The sequence below is a fragment of the Mrakia frigida genome (assembly GCF_051309035.1).
Source record: "Mrakia frigida strain ATCC 22029 unplaced genomic scaffold BDY24scaffold_69, whole genome shotgun sequence".
Lineage (NCBI taxonomy): Eukaryota > Fungi > Basidiomycota > Tremellomycetes > Cystofilobasidiales > Mrakiaceae > Mrakia > Mrakia frigida.
Window position 1 is genome coordinate 1 of NW_027481212.1, and position 16,965 is coordinate 16,965.

The following is a 16,965-nucleotide window of genomic DNA, read 5'->3' on the forward strand; positions in this document are numbered from 1 at the left end:
AGAATGAGCACCACCGACCCTCTCTCTTATACCGTCGTCGCCGACGACGGACGAGGCGAGTCGCCTTCGACTCAGGAGTTGAGACAAGCTCTCGAGAAGGGATCCGATGAAGTCAAGCTCGAGACGCTCAGGACGATTGTTGTCGCGACGCTGAATGGGAACCCTCAGGTGAGTGGTGGATAACGAGGAGAATGGGAGGGCGTGGGGAGTGAAGAAGGAGGGAAGGAGAGGGAAGGAGGGAAAGGGTCCATCTTGAGAGAGGGAGCCAGCGAAGGAGGGAGGAGGGAGGACGTGCGAGAGAGAGAGAGAGAGAGAGCTGACCTTTCATCCTTGATTTCTGGGATGCTGGCAGCCCAACCTCCTCATGCCTATCATCCAATACGTCCTTCCGAATCGAAACAAGCAGATCAAGAAGATGTTGGCGTTCTACTGGGAGTGAGTCTCTTCCGAGTCAAGCGTTCCCATCCCTACCCTTTCCTCCTCGCTTCGTCTTGCTCGGCTGCTGGGACGAGCGCGTTATCTGTATGGATCACTGATGCGAGCTGCTGGGTTTGCGTTGTTTGTGTGCAGGGTCTGCCCCAAGTTGGATGAGAACGGCAAGCTCAAGCAGGAGATGATTCTCGTTTGGTGAGCTCTCCTTCCCTTCCTTCCCTTCCTTCCCTTCCCATCCGAGCTGGCTGGCTTGAGGCCGTCCTTTCGCGCATGGTTTGCTGACGGATTCGGGTTGTTCATGGGGGATACAGTAATGCTATCCGAAACGATCTGGTGAGTTCTCTCTTTGGACGTGTGTAGGAGCGGAGAGACGAAGGGAAACGGAGAGCTGACTTTCCCATCTCGTCCTTTCGTTTCGCTTCGTTCAGCAACATCCCAACGAGTACATCCGAGGAGGAACCCTTCGTGCTGTTCAGAAGATCAGGGAGGCAGAGCTTTTGGAGCCTTTGGTGCCCACGGTCAGGAGTTGCATGGTCAGTTCGCTTCGAGCTTAAAGGGAAGAAGGAAGGAAGTACAGACGTGGGCTGAACTCGACCTTGCCTCTTCTTCGTGTTCTACAGGACCACCGACACGCCTTTGTTCGAAAGAACGCCGTCTTCACCGTCTACTCGATATACAAGCTTCACGAGCACCTCATCCCCGACGCTCCTGAACTGCTTCTCACCTTCCTCGCTGCCGTACGTTTCCCTCCCTTCCTCCTCGCGTTCGTTCGAACGAACGAGACCAACTGACCTTCCCTCCCTCCCTCCCTCCCTTCCTCTCCTTTGCTGCTCACAGGAATCCGACCCCACCTGCAAACGAAACGCCTTCGTCTCCCTCTGCAACATCGCCCAACCTCGAGCGGTCGAGTACCTCCTCTCCATCTACGACACCGTCCCCACGCTCGACGAGCTCTTCCAACTCGCCGTCATCGACCTCGTTCGACGCGAAGCTCGAACCGAAGGACCCAACCGAGCCAAGTGGATCCGAACGATCTTTGAACTCCTCAACGCTTCCTCCCACACCGTCAAGTACGAAGCCGCCACCTCCCTCACCACCCTCACCCAGAACCCTGCGGCGGTCAAGGCCGCTGCGAGCTGCTTCATCGAGCTCTGCGTCAAGGAGAGCGACAACAACGTCAAGTTGATCGTGCTGGACAGGATCGATGGACTGAGGTCGAAGCATGAGCATGTGCTGGATGGGTTGGTGATGGATGTGTTGAGGGTGTTGAGCAGCAACGACATGGAGGTGAAGAGGAAGGCTCTCGGGATTGCGTTGGAGATGGTGTCGAGTAGGAACGTGGAGGATGTGGTGCTTCTGTTGAAGAAGCAGTTGTCGAACACTTTGGAGGATGGGCAGTACGAGAAGGTGAGTTTGGAGTAGTAAGACGAGGGACGGAAAGGGGAGGAGAGGAAGGGAGGGAGGGAAACGGACGAAGCTGACCTTTTTCTCCTTCCCTTCCCCTCTCCTCGTCTCCCGTAGAACCTCGAATACCGTCAACTCCTCATCCAGTCCATCCACTCCTGCGCTATCAAGTTCTCGGAAGTCGCCGCTTCGGTCGTCCACGTCCTCATGGAGTTCATCGGAGACTCTGGAAACTCGTCCGCTGTCGACGTGATCTCTTTCGTTCGGTTCGTTCCCTCTCTCGCCCTGCCCTTCCTCGCCACTGCCTTCTCTGCGTTGAAAGAAACTTGAGCTGATTCTCCGTTTTCAATTGGTTTTTGAACGCTACAGAGAGGTCGTCGAGAAGTTCCCTTCGCTTCGACACTCCATCACCGAGAAGCTGTTGGAGACCGTGGGAGACGTCAAGTCTGGAAAGGTCTTCCGAGGAGCGTTGTGGATCGTTGGAGAGTACTGCACCGAGGTCGACGGTACGTTCCAGCCTTTCATTCGACTTTCGAGGGTCTTCGAGGCTGACTTCTTCTCGATTTCGTCTCGTTTCAACAGACATCAAGGCTGCCTTCCAGGCGATCAGGAAGATCATCGGAGAGGTTCCCATTCTTGCTTCTGAGCAGGTTAGTCTTCCTCCTCGTCCATCTCACCACTTCGAGCGATGCTGACTTCCCTTCGTCGTTTCGCAGCGACTCCTGGACGAGATCGAGGTCGCCGAGGACACGAGCAAGCCCGTCGAGCACAAGCCTTCCAGCACCACTCGAGTTCTCGCCGATGGAACCTACGCTACCGAGACTGTCTACTCGAGCACCGTTCACGAGAAGGAGAAGATCGCCAAGATCCGTGCGGCTGCTAAGGCTCCTCTTCGAGGTTTGTCGCGTCTCCCTCTTCCCTTTCTTGAAGGACGAGTTTGCTCACTCAAACGCTTTCTTCTGCAGCTCTCCTCCTCGCTGGAGACTTCTATACTGGATCGGTCCTCGCTTCGAGCATGACCAAGCTCGTCCTTCGATTCCACGCCATCTGCACCGACGCTAAGGCCGTCAACGCTCTTCGAGCTGAGGTTCGTTCTCTGTCCTTGCTACCTACTCCCTCTCGCCCTCGTCCGATCCTAACCATCCTTCCCTTCGATATCCTTCCTCTCCAGGCAATGCTCATCATGGCCTCCATCGTCCGAGTCGGTCAATCCAAGTTCGTCGCCGTCCCCATCGACGAGGACTCCCAGGAGCGAATCCTCAACTGTGTGCAGACCCTCGCTCAGCTCGAAGACTCCAAACCCGCCCAGGAGATTTTCCTCGAGGACACCAAGGCCGCCTACACCAAGATGGTCACCACCGCCGAGAGGAAGGTCGCTGAGAAGAAGGCGAAGGAGAGCAAGAGCGTGGCGATCCAGGCGGACGATCTCATCTCGTTCAGGCAGTTCACGAAGAAGGTTACTGGAGGGGATGCTGATGAGGTGAGTAGAGGGCAGAGGAACGGAAAACGGAGGAGGAGGTACTGACTGGTTCGTTTTGTTCTTGCAGTACGAGGCTGATTTGGTTCGAGCGACGGGAGCGGCTGAGGTGAAGGACGACTTTATCTCGAAGTTGAAGAGGGTTGTGCAGCTTACTGGTTCGTTCTTTCTCTCTCAATCGCTTCCTCGAACGATGCTCACCACTTTCCCTTTTCTTCCCACAGGATTCTCGGATCCTGTCTACGCCGAAGCCTACGTCAACGTCCACCAATTCGACATTCTCCTCGGTTCGTCTCGCCCTCTTCTTGCTCCTTTCCTCCCCTCTTCGAACGTTCTCGCTAACTGCCTCGTTCTCTCCTTCTCCACAGAGGTCCTCATCGTCAACCAAACGTCGGAAACCCTCCAAAACCTCTCGATCGAGTTCGCCACCCTCGGAGACCTCAAGCTCGTCGAACGTCCAGCAACCCACACCCTCGGTCCTCACGCCTTCCACTCCATCAAAGCAACCATCAAGGTCTCGTCGACGGAAACGGGAGTCATCTTTGGAAACATCGTTTACGACGGGCAGGGAGTCAGCGAGGTCAGCTCGACGGTCGTGCTCAACGACATTCACATCGACATCATGGACTACATCAAGCCCGCTTACTGCAACGAGGCTCAGTTCAGGAGTATGTGGACCGAGTTCGAGTGGGAGAACAAGGTCAACGTCAACACCAACATTACGTTCGTCCCTTACTTTTCCTTTTCTTTTGCGGAGAGTCGCGTCGTTCCTGACCTCGTTTTTTTTCGTTTTTTCCTTCGTTTTTCTTTTGTGCAGCGACCTCCGACCTTACCTCGAGCACATCATGAAGTCGACCAACATGTCATGTCTCACAGCCGATGCTGCTCTTTCGGGAGACTGCTCGTATCTGTCGGCGAACCTTTACGCTCGGTCGTTGTTCGGTACGTCTCCTCCCTCTCCCTCCCTTTCCTTCACCTTCATTTCCTCTAGATCCCTCTCTACCACGAGAGGGCATGTATACCAACCCCTTACGCTGTGTAAAACTGGTACTGACTCGTTCTCGTCCTTCTCTTCGTTTTTGTTTCGCCTCTTTCACAGGCGAGGACGCGCTGGCCAACCTCTCTATCGAGAAGACCGACGACGGGACCGTCCAGGGTCACGTAAGGATCAGATCCAAGACGCAGGGAATTGCTCTTTCTCTTGGAGACAAAATCACAGTGTGTGAGTCGACTTCCCATCTTGGGGAAAGGAGAGGAAGACGAGAAGGCAAGGCGAGGACCGTCGCTCCTCTGCCTCCCCTCCCGCTTCGTCCTCTTCCCTGCCCTCCCTCCCTTCGACCGCTCCCTCCCTTCCACTTCTGGAACTGATCACCTCCTCCTTCTTGCTCTCCTCTGTACCCTGCAGCCCAAAAAGCAGCCGTCAACGTCCCAGCCTAGACTACCGCCTTCGACTCGTCGCTCTTCTCTCTCACCTCATCGGCTCCGCTTTTCTTCTCCTTCGGATTCTCGTTTTTTGAACTTGCTTCACGGTTTCTCCTCCTCTTTTACATTTACCTGCTCCTCGTATGATCCGCCCAGTCCAGATCAAACGCTACTTTTGCTTCCTTCTTTCGACACAAAACGAGAGGACGACCAGGAACGCGAGAGACGTCGGGTGGAGGAAAAGGAGGAGGGGACAGTGTAAAAACTGGGAAGCTCGGACGAGACGGGAGGGTCGTCGTCGAAGTCGTTGAAGGTCGTGTTGGACGAGATGGTAGAGAAGAGGACGAAGAGGGAGGAGGAGAGAACGACGGGGAGACCCCTTGGGCAACCGATAGGGGTTTTTCAGCAAGGAAGGAAAGAAAACTTGAAGCAAGTAGCGCTACAGTTGGCATCTACCATCTCAACGAAATAATCTACGATCTAGCTAGTCTATCCCATCAAAGCTTCTCTCCCCCGATCTTCTTCTCGACCGACCCGACGGCGTCGAGGAACATGGCCCAGAATGAAGGGTTCTGTGCAAAAGCAAACCAGGCGAGAGAAGGTTCAGCTCCTCGAATCCGACGAAAGTTCAACTCAGACGAGGAAGAGAGAGAGAGAGAGACTCACATCCAGCTCCTCCAAAACGAAACAGTTCCCCTCCCTCTTCTCGAACTCCCCACCCTTCCACTCAGATCCTTTGATCAACCTCGTTTCTCCACGTCCTTCGGCACCCTCGGACACAGGTCCAACCTCGATGTCAGCCCAGCGACCCTTGAAGAGGGAGGGTTGGGCGAGCCAGGCGATGCAGAGAGCTGGAGGGCGAACGACGACGGAGGGAAGAGGTCAGCAACGAGGTTGAAGCGAAACGAAGGGGGGATGGGAGATGGGAACGAACCGTCGTGGAGAGGAGGTCCGTCAAGAAAGTTGAAGACTTCGAGGTAGGTTTTGGCCTGAAGAAGGAAAGGTGAGGAAAGCAGGAGAGTCAGTCGAGGAAGAGTTCGACGAGACGCGATTCCCAGGAGAGATTCGAGCAAAGAGCGATACCGAAGGGATTGAGGACTCACGAAGAAAGTCAACAAGGTACTCAGCATCCATCTGACGTCGCTCTCCTCGTCCTGCTTCCTCCAGTCGTGCATCGGTGCGTCGGCAGCGTGCAGACCTTTGGGGTCGAGGAGTTGCCGGTGAGTTGATTCTCGGAAAATAGCAGTGTGGGTGACGTTCAACTGAGAGTGTCGAAGGCCGAGGAAGAAGCAGATGGAGGTTAGAACAGTATGAGAGACAAGGGGAGGCTCGAAACGCGTCGAGGCTATGCGGAGGAGGAAAAGAGAGGAACGAACAGGATCTAGAACGACCGGAGGGAAAGGAGCGGGTCGAAGGATAGCTTGGAGAGATGCGGGGTCTGTGTGTACGTTGAACTCTGCTACGGGAGTCCATTGAGGGATGCCTGTGGGGGAGAGAAAAGGAGAGGAGCGGAGAGAAAGGTCAGCGATTCGTCGCAGCTTGAGACGCGTCGCCTTCTTTTCTTCCCTTCATCACTTCTCCCTCCTTCACCCAGAATAAAAGCGCTCCGAGTCAAGCTCGAGATCTTGTGCTCACCGAAGCTTCCTCCCATCACGACCCAACCAGCAACAGCGTCCCTGACCAGATCCTCCTCCTTCTCAATCAGCTCCGCCGCGTTCGTGCACGGACCCGTGACGACAACCCAAGTCTTGGACCCTTTCCCTGAGTCCCAGGTGTCTCGGATAGCTTTAGTCATTCCCAAGACGGCGGTATTTCCGGTCGAGGCAGAGGCTTTTTGGTAGTGGGCTTGGACGCGCGCGTCGTCAAGGGAGGGAAGGAGTTCAACCCCGTCAAGCCTGGTGCAAGAAGCGAGAGGAGACGAGAACAAGTCAGTACGGGTCTCGGAAGATCTTGGAAACTGAAACCCGAGTGAAGAAGCAAGCAGTGAAGATGTCGAAGCGAGGGAAAAGAGGGGAGATGGTGGGCTGAAACGCTTCGGAGGAGGAGACCGCGAAACCCGAGCTGAAGCACTCCTCCCTCCCTTCTTGCTAGCTCGTAGACTTGGAGAGTCATGACCAATAAGGACTGTAACATTCTTCGAGAGTTGCCTTCGAGCTGGAGCTTCGAAAACTGTTGAAGCCAAGCTCCTCCAAAAGAAAGGGTTCGTCCTCCTTTCCTCCTTTGGCCGCTCGTTCCTGCTCTCACCGCTACAGCTCCACCATTCAGACGAAGAAAGAGAATTCTGACTCACCCACTGGCTCCGTGGATTGTCTCGGCAGCTCCCTCGTCGTATCCGGCGTCGCCTGAAGGCCTCGCGTTTCCTCGATGCAGAGGGATGTCTGAGCTCGCACGGAAGGTCGCCAGGAGTTTGGCAGCGTTCCGGGAGGTGTTTTCGAGAGAGGAATTTCCATTGCACTGTTGAGATCAAGAAATATGCATTCCAGTTAGCTTCTGAGCTTCGAGTTCGAGGAAGGGAGTCTGAAGGAAAAGGAAGGAGAGAGGGAGGAGGAGGGAAGGAGGACGAGCTCACTCACGGTCGAGAGTCCGAGGAGCTTAATCTGAGGAAGCTCCAGAGCGAGAAGGATGGCGATCGCGTCGTCGTGACCGGGATCACAATCGAGCCAGACGGGAAGGGAAGGGGACATCTTGAGAGCTAAACGAGGGAAGGAGGAAGGGAAAAGAAGGAAGGGGGTGATGGATGGAGGTCAGGAGGAGGCCGAATCGATTTGAGCTCAACGCAAAACGGGCCAGCTCCCCCGAAGAGACGCATGACTCAGATTTTCATCTGAACTAGGCGAGAAGGGAAGTTTGAGAGGATGATTTCTCGATCAGCCAGAGAACCCCGAGAATTTTCACGTCGTCAGCTTGAAAACGAAGCAAAGGGGCAGGAGGGTGAGCTTTCAGCCCTCCTTCCCTCCGAACCATCAGCTTCCTCGTCGACTCAAAGGTCCCCGATCTCTTGGGATGGGCCTTTTTCATCGCTCACACCCTATGACCTCCTTGCTACCCTTCAGTATACCCGTTTTGGATCAGCATCAGGAATTCGAAGCGAAGAGAGGAAGAACGACGAACGAGCTGAGGAGGTGAGCTCGACGTCCTTCTTGTCCTCTCTCTTTCTACCCTCCCTTCCCTTCCCCATGCCCCTGCGAGCTCAACGAAAGGCTTACACATGTCTATTTGACTACTCTACTGTTTGACTACGGATACAAGCTCAGACTCCCTCCTTCAAGGCTCGCTTCCCTCCTCCCTCCCTCCGCCCCTTTCAACGGCTTCGACTCCGTCTGCTCTCTCGTACACTCAATACCTCTACAATACAAGGCGATACAACGGACACCCTCGAATATTCGACTCCATCTCAAATCTTCACTCGTTCCAAAGCCCTCTCGTCTCCCTCGTCCTCCTCCTTCGTCGACGTCGATTTCGATCTCGACGCGTCGCCGACTCGTTTGCCCAAACGCGCCTTCTTAGGCAAATCCTCGCCGAGAGCTCAGCCAAACTCTTCCATCTCACTACTCAAGCTTATCCGACGGCTTTGAGTCCTGCTTGATCAGGAGGGAGGAAGGGGAGGGAAGCTTTGCGTTTGGCTGGTTCTTCTTTTCTTCGTTACATAGTCAAGCTGGCTCCTCTCTAGATTTCGTTGGGGAAGTTATGAGGACCCATAGCTGAGCAATAGAAGCGCGATTGTCTTCTCCGCATCTTCTGTTTCGAGAGGTGAACGAGAGGAAAGGCAACGAGTTGGCAAGAAATCGAAGAGCGCCGTCTGAAGAGATTTTAACTTCTCAAGGGCAAACACGCGTCGCCATCAGCTCCCAAGGGATCCTGAAAGGCAGGCAGGCCTGAGAAACGGAGCCGGGGATTTATCATGCCCAGCTGAGGTGGACGAGATCGAAGAAAGGGAAGGGCGGCAGCCTAAACGCGTCGACCGTTCAGCACGGACTCGATGCCGTCTTCGGTCTTTTCTTCTCTCTGGTCCCTCCTTAAAGATGAAATCTGCTCAGTTCGAGATATATACCAGAAGGTCTATACAACTCTAATCTAGAGCCTCTGGTTGAAGAATTCGAGTCAGTCAGCCGCTGATCAAGACGAGGTCGCGATGTGTGCTGAGAAATCAAGCTCATCAATCAGCCCTCCTCCCAAGCCGAAGAGGCGGGCCCGGCCTCCTATAAATGCTAGAATCATGACTCTTCCCTCTTCCTTCCCTCCAACCGCCACTCACCCCCACCACTTCTTAAACACGAGCAAACATGATCGCTACTCAACACCAACCCACTCGAGCTTCGACTCTTCCTCCCGCGTCGTCCCACTACCAACCTCAAGCTTCCTCGTCTCGACCTCGTCCGAATCGACGAGATTCACCCACTCTGCCACCCACTCTTCATCGATCTCCATCGAGTGAGTTTCTTCTGTCCTTCCTCCCTTCTCGAAGCTCGAAGGAAGAAGAAAGCTGACCCTCTGTTCTCGATTCCCTCCAGGCTCCTCGTCCTCCTCGCACCTCCTCTCCCTCCTCCACCCTGAACGATCGCACGCCCTCCCCGCTCCTATTCCTCGCCGACTCCAAACCTCCCCTCTCATCCTCTGTGAAGCTTCGCCCTTCCACAAACGGTCGCTCTCCTTCTCGTCCTCCTCGTCGAGTTCGAGTTCGCCTGGATCGTCCCCGTCGCCGACGAACAGGATGGCGCCGCTGCCCGAGGTTGTGGAGGAGGAGGAGAAGACCGGAGCTCTGCAGTGCAACGGGAGGAGTCCGGAGGAGATGAAGAGGGTGTTCGAAGGGTTGCTGTTTCCTATCAGGGAGGAGCAGGGTGGGAGGAAGTTCGATTGAGGGAGAGGGAGGAGGAGGATGATCAGCTTTTCTGATGTTTACGACTTTGAACGACTTCTCGATGTAGGAGTTGGCTGTGCTTTGACTGAGCGAGAGACGTAAGGATACTGAGTGAGACCAAGCTTGAAAGAAGAACAAAACACAAGATGGGAGTCAGCGAGAGATGTGGGAAGAAGGGAGGGAGGAGGAAGAGGTGGTGAGCTTGGACGACGCACCTTTCTCTCCTCCTTCTCGAGCCTGCTGTATTTTCGAAGAATCTGAGCTGCTCGAGGGGAAAAAAGGGTGTTTGAAGGTCATGATACTTCGTAAAGTCAGCGTGAAAAATGTAAAGAAGGTCGCAAGAAGCTCATGGCCGTGAGAGGTCAAGGAGAAATCAAGCTGCCTTCTTTCTTTCCCTCTCGACCCCCACGACGCTTCAACCCTCGACTCCTTTCGATGTGACAGGATGTCTCTCTCATTCAATAACTTATCAAGACTACCTCCTTCCTCATCAGCCATAGGAAGAACCAAGAGAAACGCTCTCAGATCTGCCATCGATGGGGAAGGCTTTCAATACTCGACGTGAGCTCAACAGATCCTCCCTCCCCTTCTCGCCTTCCCTTTCTCTCAGATGCCCAAGCTGAACCATTCCATTACTTCACTTAGTCAGCTGAAAGAGCACACTGGATGTGTCAACGCTATCGCTCTCTCGAACGGGGAAGGACGCTGGCTCGCAACGGGAGGGGATGGTGAGCTCAACGACATCTCCTCCTTCTTCCACTCCCTTCCTCCTTCCCTCGAAGCTCACACTCTCCCCCTTTCTGCCCCTTCCAGACCTCGAAGTCCTTCTCTGGGATCTGCATTCAGACCTCTCACCTCCTTCACCAGCAGAAGCAGCTCCGTCAGGTCGTTACGTTGGGCATCAGGTGCGTCGAGCTCCCACTTCCATTCTCTCCCTCCCTCCCTCTTCTCTCACGTCCTCCTTACCACTGGTTTCAATCTCCACCTTCATCGCTCGATCCTGAGAGAGGCGCGCACTGACTGATTCAAGTTTACGGGTCCCTGGCAGGCAAACATCTTTGGGCTCGCGTTCAACAGCACGGATTCCCACCTCTTCTCATCAGGCCTCGACGGCCTCGTTCATCGCTTTGACATCTCGCGTCTAGGCTCGTCGACAGCTCCAGGAACACCAGAAGGACCAGAGAGGACGGTTCACATCAACGATGTACGTTTTAACTCCTCGCACTTCCTCGTTTAGGAAGAGGATCGTTGATCAAGATCCTCCCTCTCTTTCTTCCTTCTCAGTCGGCCGTCCGAGGCATCTCAGCTCATCCAGAGGATCCGAATCTACTTCTTGTCGCTAGGTTCGCTTTCTTTTACGCGTAGCTCTGTGCTTCTCTTAAAGAACGAAGGGAGTCTAACGCCTACCTCTTCCCTCCTCTGATCGCAGAGAGGACAATCGCGTCTACCTTCACGACTTCCGCCTTCCTTCCACCGTCGTTCACAAGCTGGCTAGTGCTGATTCGTGGTCAGGAGTCTCGTGGTCGCCCGCTGGAGGGCATCTGTTCGCTGGTTGTGACGAGGGAGGAGCGTTAAGGTACGTCCTCCCTTCCCAAGACCCACGAGTCGAGCCTGGAGAGGTGACCTCGCTTCGTTCTTTCAGACTTTTCGACGTTCGTAAAAGCTTCGAAGGAACCTCATCAGCTCAGTATACTCGAATCTCTGCTCAAGCGTTCAGGAACGCTCTCGTCGACGTGAGTCCTTCGTACTACTCTGCTCTTTGACCTTCGACGCGTGAAGGCCATCGCTGACGTCTGCCTTGTCCTTCTCCCCAGTACCTCACTCCCAAGAACATCTTCTCCGATCTCGCTGGCGTTTCCTTCTCTCCAAACGGAAACCTACTGGCTACCAACGTTCTCGTTCGTGTTCTCGTCTCGCTCTTGGAATCTTTGGCAACGCGTCGACACTGACCTCCTGTTCTTCTCCTCCGACAGGGCTACTACCCACTCGTCTACTCGGTGGGAGAAACGAAACCACTGGCAGTCCTCACGACTCCTCCGAAGCAGTACAGGAACCGAGTGACGGTGAAGGTGAGTCTGAAGAGGCGACGACTTCACTTCGAATTCTGATCCGTCTTCCGCTCCTTCTTTTTCGAACAGCACGGAGGATTCGGTCCCATCGGCAACAACGGAGAGACGACATATGTGACTGGGAGCGATGATTACTATGGATACGGTTGTGAGTCTCTTCCGTCTTCTCGTTCTTCGTTCTCTTCCGCGCTGATCCCCCCTTCCCCTTCCTTTGCTGGACCTCTCAGGGACGATACCGACTCCTGAAGTTCTCTCAGAGCGACTCTCGACTTTCGAGGGACCCAAACTCGCTGAGGAGCTTGACCACAAGAAGAGTGAGACCTCGATTGCGTCTTCTTTCTCGTCGCGTCGAGACGCGTCCCTGTCGCTGATCTTCCCTCCGCTCCTTTTCGCTTCTTCCCTCAGTTTGGGCCACTCAGAACGTCCCTGAAAATTTTCAACCAACCGATCTCCATCAGCCATCCATTCGAGTCGGAGGTGAGCTTCTCAACGTTTCCCTTTTTCCGACTCTCCGCTCACGCTGACTTTTGTCATCTTTCTCTCCTCTTCATCAACCAGGCCACAACTCTATCGTCAACTCAGCTCTCCTTCACCCTTACCTCCCTTTACTCATTACCTCCGGAGTCGAATCAGTCCGTTCCTCTTTCTCCCCTCCCTTCTCCCATCCTTCGCCCAACTCACTCCCTGTTCCTTTTCTCTCTCAGCGCGTCCACCTCCACTCCCCCTTTCCCTTCCCCTCCAACTCCTCCGACCCACCCCTCCCAACCCCACCCTCTCGCATTCCAGGAGGTCCTTACACCCTCGAATGGCGAAACTCAACCAATGACTGGGAGACCCTCCTCTCATTTGATCGATTGGTCGGGGACGACACGGACGAGGATCCAGATTACGTGGACTTCAACGAGGAAGACTTCTCGATGGACGACGACGACGACGATGAAGAGGACGAAGGGGATGATGGGGACGAGGCATTCGGAGCGTTGGGGAGTTGGTTGGGTCCGCTTTATAGGAGGGAGAGGGAGGGAGAGGGAGGGGAGGGAGAAGGCGGTGGCGGTGGGGGGGAGAGGATGGATTTGGAGGCGAGCTAGGACGTGGTGGTTCAGCTTCGGGTTTTTGATGGTATGACGAGCTTTATGGACCTTTCGAGTGAGATGGGAGAGAGAGACGGAAGATCTCCGTTCGACGCGACGAACGGGTCCTTCTACTTCTCTCTCCTTTCACGTATGGTCGAGCTAGTCTGGAAAGATGAAGTGAACTCGATTGGATATCGTTTCGCTCGTCTGGGCGGGAGAGGCCAAAACGCATCGAAGAAGCAGCGTCGCGTCGAGCGTCCGGGCTCCTTGCTTTCTCCTCACTCCGCCCGTTTTTTTTTGAAGAAAAATGAACGGTCATGTTGTTCTCGAGATTCCTACTTTCACCCCTGTCTGCCACGATGCAGTCTGAAACGACCTGTTCAGTGAGGAAGGGAAGAGTTGCGTCAGGAAGAAGGGAGAGAGGTCGTTTCGTCGAGCCCTCGTTCATCTCCAACTACACCGAGCCTGAAAGAGCTAGTGTCGTCTTGAGCTGATCTTCGTGTTGACAGATATCGAAGCCGGAAACGCTGGGGAGGCTATTGGGGAGCTGAAGGGCTCAGAGCTCAGTGACGAACAGGAGGAGGGGAGGAGACTCGGATCGACGTTCCTTCCTTCTTCTCCTTTTGATCTCTTTATCTCCGACCCAGAGACCAGCATCAAGATATGCCGTAATCTCTACGATCTCATCCCTTTTCACTGTATTCTTTGCGAGAACGAAGACTGAGCCGTTCTCTCTTTCCTCCTTCACCCAGCCCCTCGTCACTCGTCTCTCTTCTCCTCTCCCCCTCTCTGCGATGCTCAGGCTTGGCTTCTCGTCGGCTTAAGCTGAAGCTCATCACACGACCACGGGTATCCTTGAAGGTTCAGGTCTAGCCTTCTCGGTACGGGCGCAACGCAACCCTCCCAAAAGCTCGTCTTGCTGCCTCCTTTGTCGTTTATCTGACCCCGTTTCTCTTGTTCTTTTGTCTCAGCTGATCATGAGGGCGGAGCGGATCATCAGAAGGGGCGGTAGATGAGGCTGAGAGGGATCAGTAGCAGGAGGGACCATCAAATAGCCGGACGAAAAAGGCGAGCCACGTTTTTCCCCACGCGTCTCTCCTTCTTTCTTCACCGGCAATCAATATTTTCGCAGCTAGCAGATCAACCAAAAATGCTCCCGTTGCCTGCTAGCCTGAACGCTATGTAGTCAGGTGCAGAACGTGCACGAATCTCCTAGAACCCCACCTGAAGAGGGATCGCTCGTTCTTCTCCTCCCCAAACTTCTGACCACCACCTCCTCGTCCTCTCCTCTTCTTCCCTCTCGCCTCCCTCTCTCCCTTCGCTCTTCTCCTCCTCTTCTACCTTTCTCCTCTCCCTCCTCCTCACCTCAAGATGCTCGCCTCTAACGCCCTCGGTCTCCTCGTCCTCGTCACCTCAGCCGTTGCTGCCCCTCTCATCTCCTCCTCTCCTGCTCCTGAGGTTCGCACGATCCAAATCAGAGCCAACTCAGCTGCAGTCTCTGTTCTATCCGCTTCAGCAAAGGCCGAGGTTGCAACCTTTGCAGAGTTGGCACGGTGAGTCTCAGTTTTACCCTCTTCTCTCGAGTCTTCGACGTTTCTGACGCGACTCGCTTTCCTCTTTTCTGCTCAGAGTCGCATACTGCTCCGCTGCTTCCGTCACTGCTGGAACTGCTTCAAGCTCAATTGTAGCAATCGCTGCTGGAGGACACGATCAGCTCATTCCAGGTGTGAGTCGAGCAAACCGACGAAAGGGACTGATCTGACTTTACATCCCTCGAACCTTTCTCTCTTTCTCCAGTGGTTCGTCGCCTACTCTGCCAGCTTGAAAGCCATCATAGTTGCCCACCAGGGTACCAACTCTGAGTCCCTCCTCTCTATCCTCGAGGATGCCCACTTCATTCCTACTCCTCTTCCCGAGGCGATGTTCCCAGGTGCGTCGTTGACTTTCAAGCTTCAGCACGTTCGAAGATTGCGCCTGACTCTCTCGCTTCTTTTCTCTTCAGGTGCCGGTGCTGCTGGTGTTAAAGTTCACAGTGGATTCCAGAACACCCAAGGTTTCACTGCTGCTAAGGTTCTGGCTGCCGTTAAATCAGGAGTCGCCAAATACGGAACGTCGAAGGGTGAGTTGCAGACGACGCGCCCGAGTCTCGGCTCCTCTGATGGAGCGTGTGACTGACTCTTTTCTCGTACCCGTCACTCTCAGTCATTACCGTCGGTCACTCTCTCGGCGCCGCCATCGCTGAGCGTGAGTTCATCTTTCGTCGTCGCGTCGGCCCTTTTCCGGTTCCAGTCTTTGGCTTAACGAGCGTTTCTCCCTCATCGCTTCCAGTCGATGCCATCTACCTCAAGCTCCAGATCCCGTCCTTGACCGTCTCAGCTCGGCTTTTTGGTCTCCCCAGGACTGGAAACGACGCTTTCGCTCCGTACGCTCTCAAAGTGGTTCGTCGCGTCTCTTCTCGCTTTCTGTTTCTCTCCGTTCTTTCCGTGAGCGTTGGCTGACACTGCTCTCTATTCTTGGTTTAAAAAAAAAGGTCCCCGACTCAACTCACACCACCAACCAGAATGGTTAGTCTCGTTTCTTGCACTTGTCCTCGCGCGTTCAACAAATGATCTGACGCTTTCTTCCCCTTCGTCTTTTCAGATGTCGTCCCCCGACTTCCAGGCAGAGCTCTTGGATTCCAGCAGATCAACGGAGAGCAGTGGATTACTCCTGATAATGTCTACCAGTCTTGCCCTGGAGTTGAGAACACTCTCTGTGCCGTGGGGTCAGTCGACTCTTTTTCGACGACGCGTCGAGTTGCTCAACTGACGACGGTTAGCTTTCCCTTCTCGGTCCGAGCAGCCAATCCGTCCTCAAGTTCAGCTTCAGTGATCACGCAGGGTCAGTCTGTTCTAGTTCTCCTGTATCGACTCTGCGAGATTATCGTCGCTGACTCTTTCGCCTCAACGATCTCTTTTTTTCTTCCTCGCACTGTCGCAGACCCTACGCCGGGGTTTTCCTCGGAGGAGACTATTGCACTCTCTAGTTTTCTCCTCTTTTTCATCTGCATCGCTTTTCATCTTGGGTCCTTGGAAATGTATGCTTGCTTTCGTCTTTCGTCTCGTTCGAGGACGCGTCGAAAGCAATCAGCACCTGCTCGGTCTCGTTCCATCACTCTCTCTCCTTCGAAGGAGACTCCTCTCGATGTTATCTCCCAAAGTCTCAGAAGCAAGAACGCGTAAAAGAGAGCGAGAAATGTACGCGACGAAGAGTTGTTTACCGTTTTATCTTCTCCCTCGAACGCTCGAAGGTTGACGGGACTTCGTCGTCCTATCCTCCCGAACAAATGCATCGACTCTCTCACTCATCTCGCGTACGGTTGATCTCGTTAAGGCATGCATGGCATAAAGGATAAGAGAGGAGGCATCAAAAACGAAGGTCGACCGACTCTGCAAAGAGCAAGTCTAAAAGAGCTAGAGAAACGAAACCAAGGAGCGATCCGAGAGAGGGATAATCTAAACCTCCTGGGACTTGGATCCCTTTCCAGGCTTGGAAGACTTCGCGGGAAGCAACTCGGGCTGGATGGAGGGCAAGACTCCTCCCTGCGAGATGACGACGTGACCGAGAAGCTTGTTCAACTCCTGGAAGGACGAGAACAAAAAGAGAGGAAGAGGAGTCAGTCGATATTCGAGTATAGGATGAGTAGTAGATATGGAAAAGACTCACCTCGTCGTTTCGGACGGCGAGTTGCAAGTGTCGGGGGATGATTCGGGACTTCTTGTTGTCTCGAGCAGCGTTTCCAGCCAACTCGAGGATCTCAGCGGACAGGTACTCGAGGACGGCGGCGAGGTAGACGGGAGCTCCGGATCCAACCTAGGAAAGGGAGAAGAGACGAGGAAGGGAAGAGTCAGCGTCGGAGAGGGAGAAGGAGGGAGGAAGAAGGGGAAGGGACGTGAAGGGGAAGATGGAAACAAGACTCACTCTCTGAGCGTAGTTTCCCTTCTTGAGAAGTCGGTGAATTCGACCAACGGGGAACTGAAGTCCGGCCTAGAGAAGAGGAGAAGAAGAGGAAGAGGGAAGGGAGTCAGGACGAGGTTGAACGAAGAGGTCAAAGAGGCGGAGAGAAGGGAGGGAGGGAAAGGAAGGGAGGAGCTGAACGAACCTTAGCGGATCGCGAGGTAGTCTTCTTCTCAACATCCTCTCCTCCGGTCTTTCCAGACTTTCCCTTTCCTCCGGTAGACATACTGAGAG

General features: G+C 54.3%; 7 protein-coding genes across 7 annotated transcripts; 3 read left to right on the plus strand and 4 right to left on the minus strand.

The window, feature by feature from the left end:
- On the plus strand, positions 1-5,213 carry SEC26 (coatomer subunit beta; the record flags this gene model as incomplete). Its single annotated transcript, XM_076642630.1, has 19 exons — positions 1-168; positions 353-435; positions 571-627; positions 744-765; positions 861-965; positions 1,053-1,169; positions 1,270-1,839; positions 1,954-2,102; positions 2,206-2,342; positions 2,419-2,486; positions 2,553-2,733; positions 2,802-2,923; positions 3,008-3,316; positions 3,384-3,471; positions 3,538-3,600; positions 3,682-4,036; positions 4,131-4,255; positions 4,413-4,535; positions 4,719-5,213. The coding sequence occupies 19 exons, from the start codon at positions 4-6 to the stop codon at positions 4,748-4,750; spliced, it is 2,871 nt and encodes a 956-aa protein (XP_076491959.1). The 3' UTR covers positions 4,751-5,213.
- On the minus strand, positions 4,773-5,443 carry BDY24DRAFT_262464 (uncharacterized protein). The gene is made up of 2 exons (XM_076636852.1): positions 5,402-5,443; positions 4,773-5,307 (listed from the first exon to the last, which is right to left on the minus strand). Exon 2 carries the CDS (start codon positions 5,185-5,187, stop codon positions 4,864-4,866), a length of 324 nt encoding a protein of 107 aa, XP_076491960.1. The 5' UTR covers positions 5,188-5,307; positions 5,402-5,443; the 3' UTR covers positions 4,773-4,863.
- On the minus strand, positions 5,214-7,474 carry BDY24DRAFT_405368 (Inosine/uridine-preferring nucleoside hydrolase domain-containing protein). The gene is made up of 8 exons (XM_076642631.1): positions 7,309-7,474; positions 7,026-7,189; positions 6,371-6,630; positions 6,112-6,218; positions 5,839-5,997; positions 5,670-5,724; positions 5,402-5,586; positions 5,214-5,307 (listed from the first exon to the last, which is right to left on the minus strand). The coding sequence occupies exons 1-8, from the start codon at positions 7,417-7,419 to the stop codon at positions 5,233-5,235; spliced, it is 1,116 nt and encodes a 371-aa protein (XP_076491961.1). The 5' UTR covers positions 7,420-7,474; the 3' UTR covers positions 5,214-5,232.
- Positions 7,475-8,925: 1,451 nt separating this feature from the next.
- On the minus strand, positions 8,926-9,942 carry BDY24DRAFT_405371 (uncharacterized protein). The gene is made up of 3 exons (XM_076642632.1): positions 9,812-9,942; positions 9,247-9,718; positions 8,926-9,166 (listed from the first exon to the last, which is right to left on the minus strand). Exons 1-3 carry the CDS (start codon positions 9,888-9,890, stop codon positions 9,127-9,129), a joined length of 591 nt encoding a protein of 196 aa, XP_076491962.1. The 5' UTR covers positions 9,891-9,942; the 3' UTR covers positions 8,926-9,126.
- On the plus strand, positions 9,817-12,230 carry BDY24DRAFT_262490 (WD40 repeat domain-containing protein). The gene is made up of 12 exons (XM_076636853.1): positions 9,817-10,154; positions 10,239-10,321; positions 10,407-10,498; positions 10,642-10,797; positions 10,878-10,936; positions 11,023-11,169; positions 11,236-11,326; positions 11,408-11,491; positions 11,567-11,662; positions 11,732-11,810; positions 11,890-11,976; positions 12,068-12,230. Exons 1-12 carry the CDS (start codon positions 10,039-10,041, stop codon positions 12,184-12,186), a joined length of 1,209 nt encoding a protein of 402 aa, XP_076491963.1. The 5' UTR covers positions 9,817-10,038; the 3' UTR covers positions 12,187-12,230.
- A 1,774-nt stretch (positions 12,231-14,004) lies between these two features.
- Positions 14,005-16,091, plus strand: BDY24DRAFT_405375 (lipase family protein). Its single transcript, XM_076642633.1, has 10 exons — positions 14,005-14,288; positions 14,365-14,461; positions 14,533-14,665; positions 14,738-14,854; positions 14,938-14,979; positions 15,064-15,173; positions 15,266-15,299; positions 15,376-15,499; positions 15,577-15,615; positions 15,715-16,091. Exons 1-10 carry the CDS (start codon positions 14,107-14,109, stop codon positions 15,758-15,760), a joined length of 924 nt encoding a protein of 307 aa, XP_076491964.1. The 5' UTR covers positions 14,005-14,106; the 3' UTR covers positions 15,761-16,091.
- A 2-nt stretch (positions 16,092-16,093) lies between these two features.
- BDY24DRAFT_405382 (histone H2A) lies at positions 16,094-16,958 on the minus strand (the record flags this gene model as incomplete). Its single annotated transcript, XM_076642634.1, is given in 5 exon segments — positions 16,094-16,159; positions 16,171-16,355; positions 16,441-16,587; positions 16,696-16,761; positions 16,877-16,958. Coding segments are annotated over 4 exon segments (421 nt in total), but the record flags the coding sequence as incomplete, so codon positions are not given.
- Positions 16,959-16,965: the final 7 nt, after the last annotated feature.

Bases quoted from the DNA above. Each gene is read 5' to 3' on its own strand.
- BDY24DRAFT_262464 (XM_076636852.1), bottom strand. From the start codon at position 5,187: ATGCCAACTGTAGCGCTACTTGCTTCAAGTTTTCTTTCCTTCCTTGCT.
- BDY24DRAFT_405368 (XM_076642631.1), bottom strand. From the start codon at position 7,419: ATGTCCCCTTCCCTTCCCGTCTGGCTCGATTGTGATCCCGGTCACGAC. The intron at 5,587-5,669 runs GTTCGTTCCCAT...TTCGCCCTCCAG, and splicing joins CGGACCTCCTCTCCACGACG to CTCTCTGCATCGCCTGGCTC. The intron at 5,308-5,401 runs GTGAGTCTCTCT...GCTTTTGCACAG, and splicing joins TCGTTTTGGAGGAGCTGGAT to AACCCTTCATTCTGGGCCAT.
- BDY24DRAFT_405371 (XM_076642632.1), bottom strand. From the start codon at position 9,890: ATGACCTTCAAACACCCTTTTTTCCCCTCGAGCAGCTCAGATTCTTCG. The intron at 9,719-9,811 runs AAGGTGCGTCGT...TGTTCTTCTTTC, and splicing joins GGCTCGAGAAGGAGGAGAGA to AAGCTTGGTCTCACTCAGTA. The intron at 9,167-9,246 runs CTGGAGGGAATC...GAAGAAACTCAC, and splicing joins GTGCGAGGAGGACGAGGAGC to TCGATGGAGATCGATGAAGA.
- BDY24DRAFT_262490 (XM_076636853.1), top strand. From the start codon at position 10,039: ATGTCTCTCTCATTCAATAACTTATCAAGACTACCTCCTTCCTCATCA. The intron at 10,499-10,641 runs GTGCGTCGAGCT...GGTCCCTGGCAG, and splicing joins GTCGTTACGTTGGGCATCAG to GCAAACATCTTTGGGCTCGC. The intron at 11,977-12,067 runs GTGAGACCTCGA...TTCTTCCCTCAG, and splicing joins GGAGCTTGACCACAAGAAGA to TTTGGGCCACTCAGAACGTC.
- BDY24DRAFT_405375 (XM_076642633.1), top strand. From the start codon at position 14,107: ATGCTCGCCTCTAACGCCCTCGGTCTCCTCGTCCTCGTCACCTCAGCC. The intron at 14,462-14,532 runs GTGAGTCGAGCA...CTCTTTCTCCAG, and splicing joins ACGATCAGCTCATTCCAGGT to TGGTTCGTCGCCTACTCTGC. The intron at 14,855-14,937 runs GTGAGTTGCAGA...CGTCACTCTCAG, and splicing joins CAAATACGGAACGTCGAAGG to TCATTACCGTCGGTCACTCT.